The sequence below is a fragment of the Ammodytes marinus genome (assembly GCF_949987685.1).
Source record: "Ammodytes marinus genome assembly, chromosome: 24".
Classification (NCBI taxonomy): domain Eukaryota; kingdom Metazoa; phylum Chordata; class Actinopteri; order Uranoscopiformes; family Ammodytidae; genus Ammodytes; species Ammodytes marinus.
The window spans coordinates 6,646,602-6,657,493 of record NC_137228.1 but is presented as its reverse complement, the minus strand read 5'-3'; the positions used below and the strand labels follow the sequence as shown (position 1 = coordinate 6,657,493).

General features: G+C 38.7%; 1 protein-coding gene across 1 annotated transcript; it reads left to right on the top strand.

Moving 5' to 3' along the window:
- The first annotated feature begins 6,598 nt into the window (after positions 1 to 6,598).
- Positions 6,599 to 10,833, top strand: LOC307270100 (inosine-uridine preferring nucleoside hydrolase-like). The gene is made up of 8 exons (XM_080053260.1): positions 6,599 to 6,674; positions 7,562 to 7,742; positions 8,282 to 8,461; positions 8,640 to 8,751; positions 8,957 to 9,093; positions 9,586 to 9,663; positions 9,930 to 10,046; positions 10,598 to 10,833. Exons 2-8 carry the CDS (start codon positions 7,563 to 7,565, stop codon positions 10,748 to 10,750), a joined length of 957 nt encoding a protein of 318 aa, XP_079909386.1. The 5' UTR covers positions 6,599 to 6,674; position 7,562; the 3' UTR covers positions 10,751 to 10,833.
- Positions 10,834 to 10,892: the final 59 nt, after the last annotated feature.

The window sequence follows — 10,892 nt, the reverse complement described above, 5'->3', positions numbered from 1 at the left end:
GGCACTGTGGATGTGTGCCTGTGTTTGAACTTTAAAAAATATATATATATTTTCCCTGTTTTTTTAATAATTTATATTTTTCACAGTGGACCACAATGGCAAAACACAACCTTGGACGTCTTGCTGCAATAGTGCTGTCTGTTGTTGTCTTTGTAATAAGTTTGGTGTTCAATGGACTGTCTGCAGTTGGGGTTGGTAAGTAAGGCAACAGTGGCGTGCACAGACATTTTGGGGGGCAGGTGCTCATTGCTAAAAAAAGCGCACAATATATTCTATCGATGAATGACCAAATCATTTTAAGGGTACTTGTACAAAATCCCCCCCTGGCCTAATGACTTTTAATACCCGGCCACACATAGTGTTTCTCAAAGGAATTTGGGAGACTGTGTTTGGGACCCTGGACCTTCTATGGGGGTCAGAGGGAATGCTCCCCCGGAAGAACATTTTTAACCTTTTAAAGTAAAATTCATCAATCAGGTGCACTTTGAGAAGAAAGCTAAGGCTAAATCACCTGTGTCAATGTGGGCTATTTAGTACTATTTTCTGGAATAATTTGGAGACACAGAATTACCAAAAAGCAGAAAGAAAAAATGTACACGTTTGAAAAAAAAACAGTCAGTTTCGGATTTTTTTAAATAATCCCTTATCCCGAATTATCTCTTTGAAGTCTTCGTTAGGCCCCTGATCTCCGTACTAATAATATCCTACTAAGGTAAATACAAGATTACTGCAAGTCTGGTAACATAGAAATAACTTATGGTTGGGACAAAATAATATAATTAGCTTATATAGCTTCATGATTTAGTACCACCAACCCACTTTGCGTAGTTAAAATAAAATGTGTGGACAGCTTTTAAGATATTTCAATAACATTTGAGGAACAGTTCAACATTAAAATCTGAGTTTTAAAAGGCCCTGGTGCAACTGGCCCCAGGGGCCGGTTGCACCAACTGGTCTTAACTAAGCCTGGTTGTAACTGCTAAGTAGGGCGTAGTTAAGACCAGGCTTAAGAATGGGCGTAGTTAAGACCAGGGGGCATATTTATTGGGGCATTATTGTCAAACGTTTTTAATCGTTGAGCATTTATAGATGATAATGTCGGCATGGGCCACATACACTGTAAAAAAATAAAATAAAATAAAAGTAACTTTCAGATTTTTTATTTTTTTTTCAAAAGGGCACTTGATTGGGCCAGGGGAAAAGGGCAGGTGCTTCAGCACCACTTCAGGTCTACCTGTGCACGCCACTGTAAGGCAACCAACCATACGTTTGCATTACAGCCTTTTTTTAAATGCATTTTTGGAAAATTTGTAAAAATGTATCATAAATCATACAATTAACAGCATATGAAAAATAGTTTCTGTTATAACCTTCAGAATAGTGTGAATAATGAGTATGGAAAGTTTGGTTGAGATTTTTGGTTGAGTACTTGGGGGGGGGGGGGGGGGGGGAATGAATGTTGAGCTAACATCGGTTAAAGATAGGATAAATATAAAGACGTAAATATACAAGGTTTAGTAAAAAATCACCCAAATGTACATTTTGGACTTTTTTTAATTTACACTAGTATGAAAGAAGACATGTTATGGAAGCAAAAAAAATAAAAAATTGACCAGTGACATTAACATTGTGACTGGCCTCATCGTTTGCATTTGTGTCTCTCTAGATCCTTATGAGAGCACTACAGGCAACGTGTCTGCAGAGTTTGACACAGAGATCACACCGTCAGGATGGACCTTTGGTATCTGGGGTCTCATCTACATCTGGCTGACTGCCATGCTCTCCTACATCATCTCTGGCCTTTGTAGAAAGTTGAGACCGGCTCTTTTATATTTCTCCTTTTTCAATGAAAACCTTCAAATGTTGTAAACCTTTTTTAGTGAGGCCAAACCTGGGTTCTATATATGAGAAACATGTAGGTAGCGTGACGTCACAGAAAAGAATAGTTGACTCTAACTGTTAATGGCCATCTTTTCTTATGTAGGAACGGTTATGGCTTTGTCTACTGCAGCCCCGCAGTGTTGCCTTACGGATTCTTCGTCAGCTGGTGCATCAATATGTGTTTCAATATCGGTTGGCTGCTTATTTGGGACAGAGGGTAAGAGGCTGCATTTTTTAAGACCTATCCACACTATTTTTATTCATAAATTTTTATTTATAGAATTAAAGAAATCTATTCTGTCAAAACTTTGGTTGTGGAAAATGAAAGAAAGATTTGAACTGTGGCTTCACCCAACATCTACATTTTTTTTAAAGAGATGCAAATTTACACAAGTTAAAAATGGCCAAATTTTTATTTATTCAAATATTTCTGAAAAAATTGCAATTCAAATTTATCTTAATTGAATTAAACAACGTGCAAAGTTTTACAATGATATCTATAAGTACAATATTTTTACTCTTTTCGCCTGGCCTATGTCTTACCTGTTTTGCATCATCAAATGTTTTTCTTTTGCCTTGCTAAAGATGGTTGATGACTGCACTGCTTTTCCTGGTCCTGATTATCTGCACAAACTACTCCATGATGTTCTTCATCTGCCATGGACTTCATATCTATGGAGCCTGGCTCAAGAAATACCACAGAGCAGACCTGTGGCTCCTTCGTGTGCTCGTTAGTATGACAAATATACAGTATTGGCCTTATTAAAGGTATAGTGTGTAGCTTCTGTCGACCCCATAAGTAATTCTGAGTAATTACAACAACACTGTCGGTGCATCTACAGGTAAGCCTTCAGTGATCATGCATGGATTGTATACCTTCTGCTGTACGTCCAGGTTTTTTCTTGGCAGTAGAATCAACAACTGAAACATTTTGTGGCCGCTTCTTGGGATTTTTCTGAGCTCCTGAGCCAGTGTCGGACGAGGGCGACACCAGTTTGTTAACGCTGCCATACTGAGAAATACAGAGAGAGTTTTGTGGAGCTGATATGTAGGCTTAATCAACTTTGTTTCAACTTGTGTAGCGCTGGCTTAAATGTTACTGAAAAAGTTACGCACTGTAACTTTAAGTTCCATGTCATTGTATCAAACTAAAGGAAAACAACTCTCATACCATATTTTGCAGGTTCAGAATGGAGTGATGATATACACAACATGGACGACCATTGCAACACTACTCAACCTGACTGTGGTGATGGCGTATGACATGAGGATGCTCCTAGAAGACGCTGCCACCATCTCCTACTCCATTCTGTTTGTAGTTCTACTTGTGTGGTGAGTGGCCATCATTTTTGGTAAAACGCTCTTTTTTAAAAAAATAAAATGCAAGAAAAATCCTAAGTGAGATGCATTGTTTTTGCTTCATAGGTTTGTATTGGAGAACTTTGTCCTGGACACACACATGCGCTACGTCCTGGTCATTTACCCCGTCGTCATCTGGGCTCTGTCTGGAAACGTGGACCGAAACTACAGCGCTCAATCGCCCAGTCGCAATGGCATCTTTATGGGTGAGACTACTGAAGGGAACCCTGTATTGATGATTTGTGATGGCTGTATCAGTATGCACACACACACACACAACATATTAATGAAAAGGAAATCACTTGCAACACTAGTACTTCTTATTGTGATGTATTTAGATTTATAAATCAAGAAATACTATGTACAGGTCTTTCGGCATGATTTTCATAAGGTGATGTAAATCAAATATGAACACATCCTTCTGTAATAACCGTCAGAATAGTGCTAAGAATGATTATAGAAAGTTTAGTTGATGTATGGGCTTTAAAAGTTTAGATTTTTCATTAACAGTATTGACAAAATACTAATGTTGAGATCATGGCTCAAAACAGACAAGGTTTAGTCAAATAAACACCTAAATGTCCAATTTGGAGCTTTGAGTAATACTAGTATGAAATGTTATACAAGCAAAATAGCCCAAATCTCAAAATGTACCAGTGCTTGTAAATATTTTTTCCTGCTGTGTCCATAGAATTAAAAATGTTAACTTTTTGCCTCCTATGTATTTGAGGAAATGCTCTAATTTCTAACACATGTTCTACCCTTTAGCCGTGCTGCTGGCCTTAGCCTGTGTGCTGTCTGTGGTTCGAGTTGTGTTGGTGGTCTGGAGACACATGAAACAGCCCCTCTACGCAGACGTCACGTTTGAAGCTGTCTTACCGTCACAAATCGCCGAGAGGCAGAAAATGATATTTCGCTAAACGTTGTAATGGTGACACACTCTGACCCACCATTGACACTATAGTTGTGCACTTGTTTGGCATAATTTCATTGGTAGTCATATGGACACATCTTTTATTTTGTAAATATTAATATCAGTCTAATAAAATGATACATATTATTTATGCAAAGTTTACTAAAATGCCCAAATTAAAATTGTGCATGTCTTGTTTCCAACCTCTAAGGGGCAGTGTACAGCTGTAGTCTGATACTTTTGTTTTACTCAGGTTTTATGGAGCCAAGTTTGTGTAGATTTGAAGAAAATAAATGCATATGTGTTAATTGCTTAATAATGTGAATTCATTGTCATTTTTTCAGAATGTGTGCGTAAACTTCAAACAAGAGTTGCTTTTCATAATCAAATATGCAGCAGTGGAATAAGTGTTCAGAATTTTTACCCAAACTAAAAGTATCAAGGAGTAGGCCTGTTTCAGTTGTACAATAAATAACTAAAAAGTCCTGTGTTTACTCTGTGTTCATAGTATTTCAAATATTACTACTGTTTAATCCACTGTTCCACATTGATGGAAGGAAATATTTTGACCTAACCTGTCTCCTGATTATTAATCATTGTAAATGCATTGAGTCACAGCCACAAGTTTATATACCTTCTACATTGAGCACAATGCTTTTAATCTAACTCTACGTCTTTCTTTTGGCCACATAAACTAGAGTTGAATATGAGTTCAACAGAGGAAAGGTAAACATGGGGCCACACAATGAAATAGATACACAGCCTTGGCACTATGTCCATTCTCAACACTTCTAACAAAGCAAGTGGATGATCCCATCTTCCTAAGAATCCATTAATTTCTTTCTTCAGAGTTTGGGAATATGACCTATTAAACCCGTTTCATATGACAGCTGACTTAAATTTGAAAGCAGCCTTGCCTCTGTCTGTGAAGGAACAACAGACCTTTGAGAGATGCCTTTCAAGCTGGATTTTCTCGTATTTCTCAAATGAGATCATAGAACCGAAACATGTTTGTGTGCAGGTTATACGAACAGCCATAAAAGCACCACAAATGACCTACCTCATAAACCTGTTGAGATTTGTCAAAAGTTTGAGATGGCAGCTTTTGGAAATGTTCTGAATTTGCCAAACACAACACATAATGGCGTGTGGATCGTATGGCATGCTCATGTTGCACAGACACAACAGATGTTGATCACAAAAACAAAGCACAGTTTATTCTAGCCATGCCAAAGCCTCACTGGTGTGTTATTAAGATACACAGCCACATATCAAAACAGGAAGTGGAACTCACCCTGCGTCTGTTGTTGCTTAAATATCTGTTAAATTACATCATTTTTACGGTAACATGTTATGTTCTTTGGAAGGGAGCAAAAAGTAACTTGGAAACCAAAACCCCAACGGAGGTCTTTTAACTATATCTAAAGATGTTGCTTAATAGGCTTACTGCTAAGTAGTCAACACCACACATCTGTACTTTTCCAGCCTTTAAAGGTGGAGTCAGTGATTCTGGAGAATGCTTGAAGTCAAAATCACTATTTCTCAAAATCAGTGAATATCTCGTCACCATCTGCTACCTGTCCATTCTGAGCACTGGACAAATAATCTAGTGTTTATATCTAGTGTCTAGGCTCTGTAAATGGTATGTAAACAAAGGGTTTGTTAAATATAAAAAAAAATAGCCTAGGCTGTGTTGTAACACTGGATTTTTTTTGCCAGCGCACACACACTACGGATCGTGAAGAGATATTCACTGATTTTGACAAAAGGTGATTTTGACAACAAGTATTCCTGAGAATCACCGACTCCACCTTTGAAATATCTCTAAACTTGCAGGAACAACCCGCAGGCAGTGGGGGCTATCCTGTTGAGTAGACTACACCACACCTATATGTACTTTTCCAGCCTTTAAAAAGCACATTTTCAGGACAGGTTAGGACAGTCAGCAGGCATTCTCTCTAAATAGCATCACCGATCCGTATCTAACTGGATTTTTGAGTCATCTCCTGTCTCTGACGGAAACATTAGACAATCTACAAAATACCTGCAAGAAAATACAGGTATAGAACGACATCTGTGCATGACAGTCTCAAGTGTAAATGCAAAGGTTGAATGTCCATACACAGTGCAGCATTTTTCAGTAGTGCAACTGAGTATAAAAATTGCCGATAAAAACAGTTTCTAAGCCTGGTGGTTACTGGGCACTTCCATTAATATGTGCAACAATTTTGAAAATACATTGATGGAAAGGGACATTTACACTTCTGAGTTTAATCAAATACCCAAATAGATATTACATGCACTTTGAAAGGAGAGGGGAAAAAACAAGGCTTTAATTTTTTACTACAGTACACATTTTGGAACATATACAGGAACAGCCCACGGGCATAGGGGAGTGTCTGCTACATCTGTATGCATGTCAACCCTTTATAAACACCCCTTCAGGTTGGGCCAGTCAGCCACTCACTCCACTTCCAAAGCTGACACAAGTAAGCATCAGTCAGTATCCACCCACCAGCAGGTAAGAATTTTAACATTTGACTTGAATTTCCTTCAAGACCATTTCTGTAAACGTAGTGTATTGGCATGGTTCAGTTACTGCAAGGGCTACACTTAGAAATATAGATATATCTAAAAAAATTTAAATGTTCTAAAATGTTAATTGCAACTTTTAGGAATGTTGACTGAAACGGGTTTGCATGAAATCTTTGGAGCAGTAAAAAAAAAGGCCTTACAACACATGAGAGTTTGTGCATCGGATAACATACTCATGTTGCACATACAAAGCAATGTTAAAAAAGCCATAGTACAGTACTTCAATTAACATTCATAGCATCTATACAATTATGCATGACAACACATAGCCAAATTTGGTCTGATTTTATATCAAAAAACCAATTTTTTAAATGTCTGTAAGGTCACATAAAGAGTTGTTTATTTTTCTGCTGCGCACCAAAAATTATTCAGTGGGCACAAGGACGTTTCCCATTTCTGTTTTTACTTATGTCACCTTAGGGGCTCCGTACTAAACTGTTGGATCTCATGTAATATTGCAAGCATTACAAAAAATGCATCTATAGGCAATAGGCGTCTTAACTTTCTTTAAGGATCATATTGTGTGAACTAGAATAATAGAAATGTAGCTCTAATTACTGTAGCCCTTTCACAATTGATATTAGATCAACCTACTAAACAAATAGTCAATGAGGGTCTCTTGTGGTGTAGTGGTTATAGCACCCCCACACCTCTTTGCAGCAGACCCAGGTTCAAATCCGGCCCGGGTCATTCTCTGCATGTCATTCCCCTCTCTGACCCATTTCATCTCTGTCTATTCAAACTGTCTAATAAAAAGCAAAAAATGCCCCCAAAAAAATCCTATAGTAAGTATTGTGCTTGTGTTGTACGTAGCATGAAGAAGAAGCTCATCATTGACCTGGACACTGGAGTGGATGATGCCCAGGCCCTCATGGTGGCCCTGTCGGCCCCTGATGTGGAGGTGTTGGCCATCACCTGCTGTCACGGCAACACGCCCCTGGAGAATGTGCTCAAGAACACACTGCGCGTCCTGAAAGTCTGCAACAGGCTGGATGTGAGTATATACCTGACTGTAACTTCAGCCCCAAAAGGAGCCCTCATTCCTGGGTACATGTCAGTGACTGTCCTTCAAATGTTGTGGATGGACTATGGATTGGGTTATTATTACAGTAGGCAGTGGTATGCACAAGGGGGGAGCAGAGGGGAAACCGCCATTGCCCTTTTTTTGCTCAGAGTCCCTTTATGCCTCCTGCTTTAAATCTGTTTTCAAACCTTCCGTCGGACACTTCCATGCACTGTTTTCGCCCTATGAAGGTCACAACAGAGATGCATTTGAAAAGCTCAGGTGATAGGCTTCACCTAATTCTTTCTATTTATGCCCACATATTGATGTCTAATTATCTTGATATTTTCTTATTTTCATTTGCTTTTATTTGATACTAATTTTGGACTTTCAATGTGATTTCTTGATTAAAGGTGAAGTTGGGTGCTTTGAAAGGCGCCTATATAAAATGAATTGTTAATGATATTATTAGCTACGACCCCACACTGTGCTTTGATGCTATAGGCTATACTGTATGTCACCTTGTACAGATCCCAGTGTACCGCGGTTGTGCTAAGCCGATACTAGCCCGCAAACAACACGCGGGGGATTACCACGGTAAGGACGGTCTGGGGGACGTCCCTGACCCGGACGCCCCGGGTCTGGAGCTGCTGCAGAAGAGGAACGCTGTCAAGGCCATGATCAAAATCGTCAAGGAGAACCCTGGAGAGGTACATGACAAAAACAAGCAAGGTATAATGTAGATACGCATGCATTAAAGGTCACATATGCAACATTTTCAGGTTCAAATTGTAATTTAGTTTTTTATTAGAAAATTGTTTTCATGGTGTCCAAAAAAAAAGTGAATTTTGCATAATAGGGGACTTTTGCTTGAATGTCCGTTTGCAGGTGACTCTAGTGGCCACGGCCCCTCTCACTAACCTGGCCGTGGCAGTGGAACTGGAGCCTAACTTCCCTCAGAAGCTGAAGGCGCTGTACCTCATGGGTGGAAACGTTAATTGTAGGTTATTTGTCTTTACTTTTGAAATACACTATATAAACTCTGTATTTTTTTTAGAACAGTGTGTGTGTGTGTGTGTGTGTGTGTGTGTGTGTGTGTGTGTGTGTGTGTGTGTGTGTGTGTGTCTATGTCTGTGTCTGTGTCTGTGTCTGTGTCTGTGTCTGTGTCTGTGTCTGTGTCTGTGTCTGTGTCTGTGTCTGTGTAGCCCGGGGAAACACCAGCGTGTGTGGAGAGTTTAACTTCGTGGCTGACCCCGAGGCGGCCTACATTGTGTTGGACCGGTATACCTGTCCCACCTACATCGCTAGCTGGGAGTTCAGCTGCAAGATGAGCCTGCCATGGGTAAGCACCCAACCCTTGGTGGACCCCTGCAATTTGCATTTTTTTAATATAATCAAGACACTGCAGGGGAATTGGGTAAAAATAGAAATAAAATATAACTTATAGATATCAGCATGAACTTTCCCAGTTGATAACTTACCTTAAAACAATATTTCTTTTTGTATAACAACCTTTTTCAGAAATGTTTGAGTAAATATGTAAATTTGGCAATATTATTATTATTATTATTATATTATATTATTATTATTATCTAAAGGTACATTTTGGAACTTTTATCTGTACTAGTAGTATGAATGAAGACATGTTATGGACGCAAAATAGACAAAAAATCTCAAACAAAAGATTGAAGAAAAACCTGCAGTGTCTCAATCTCCTCACCTTTTCAGTCGACTAAACGGAATTTATTTTCAACATGTGAAAAAAAAAGGTGTTAATCAGACATATAAACTTTTCTATTTCCCGGTAAACATTCTTCTGTTTCCTCTCCTACAGTCTTTCTGTGACAAGTGGTTTGCCCAGGGCACTGAGAAGGCCAAGTTCATGGAAAAAATAACCAAACTCTCCATGACGGTAAGAAATATGCTGCACTGGAATGCATAGTGTTTTGATACTGGCATGAAATGTAAAACTGGCCTGGCATGTTTGCACAAATCGATAACTATGCAATGTTTTCTGGAGCAATCAGCTGTTATAAAAAAGTATTTGTATGTTAATGAAGGTTACACTCATATTACATAATAGTTTTCCTTGTTTTCTTTTTTGGAGGCCATGGATTGTATGTGTGCTTTCAGTGCCAGACCACACACGACATGTCTAAATGTATTTTGTGACCGCAGAGAGCAAAGTCTGAGGTGTATGAGAAGGAGATCACAGAGGGAGGAGGCTTCAACTCCTGTGACGTGTACGCCATGGCGGCCGCCATCGACGACACAATCATGACACAGAACGAACAGGTACGCACACTACTGCTGCTTCTCTGTCATCATAAGCCCCTTGTAAACCCAAATCCACATAAGCCTATGCAACTCCTATGTAAGTTTCATCTGAGAAGGCATATTTATCAATCCCAGTGAAAGATATTGTCATTTAAGTTTGATCAACATTTTTTACAGAAATTCAGTATGGATGAAGAGGGGTGTTATGCACTGGTTATTATCACACATTAACATATGTTGTTCTATAAAAGCGCAATGCAATGCAATGAGGACGGTTTGATAACCGACAGGGGCGTGTCCGTTATAACACAGCCACGCCCACAGAGTGCTGTGAATCGGTCTGGAGACACATAAATAGCTGTTTGTTTTTTAAACTAAGTTTTACAATATATATATATATTTTTTTAATTGTAAAATATTTTGGAGAGAACAGACTTTGATATCATAAATAGATAGATTTTTTTTACAATTTTAGATCAGGTTTCCAGAGGCTTTTAAAAACAAAACAAAATTCCAATCAAATCACGTTTCGGAACTAATTATTTTGCATTGCGTTGCGTTAACTGCAGGTTGCGGTGACAGTGGAGCTGGAGGGGAAGTTCACCCGAGGCATGATGGTGCTGGACTACATGGAAAAGCTCAATAAGAACCACAAGGCCCACATCATGAAGAAGGTGGATCTGGAAAAGTTCAAGATAATGCTGATGAAATCTCTGAAGTAAAAAATAAATAAAAATACAGCAAAGCATGCAAGGTGTGAATTTCTATCTCACAAAATAAAGTAAAAATAAATGATTTTGGTACATGTTTTTGTTATGTTTATGCTATGGATTATCATACTGTATACAGTATACACACGTTCAT

What these genes read in the sequence shown, in the direction of transcription:
- LOC307270100 (XM_080053260.1), top strand. Translation starts at nt 7,563, where the DNA reads ATGAAGAAGAAGCTCATCATTGACCTGGACACTGGAGTGGATGATGCC. An exon ending in CATGGGTGGAAACGTTAATT is followed by an intron (nt 8,752 to 8,956) that starts GTAGGTTATTTG and finishes GTGTCTGTGTAG; the next exon opens with CCCGGGGAAACACCAGCGTG. An exon ending in GCAAGATGAGCCTGCCATGG is followed by an intron (nt 9,094 to 9,585) that starts GTAAGCACCCAA and finishes CCTCTCCTACAG; the next exon opens with TCTTTCTGTGACAAGTGGTT.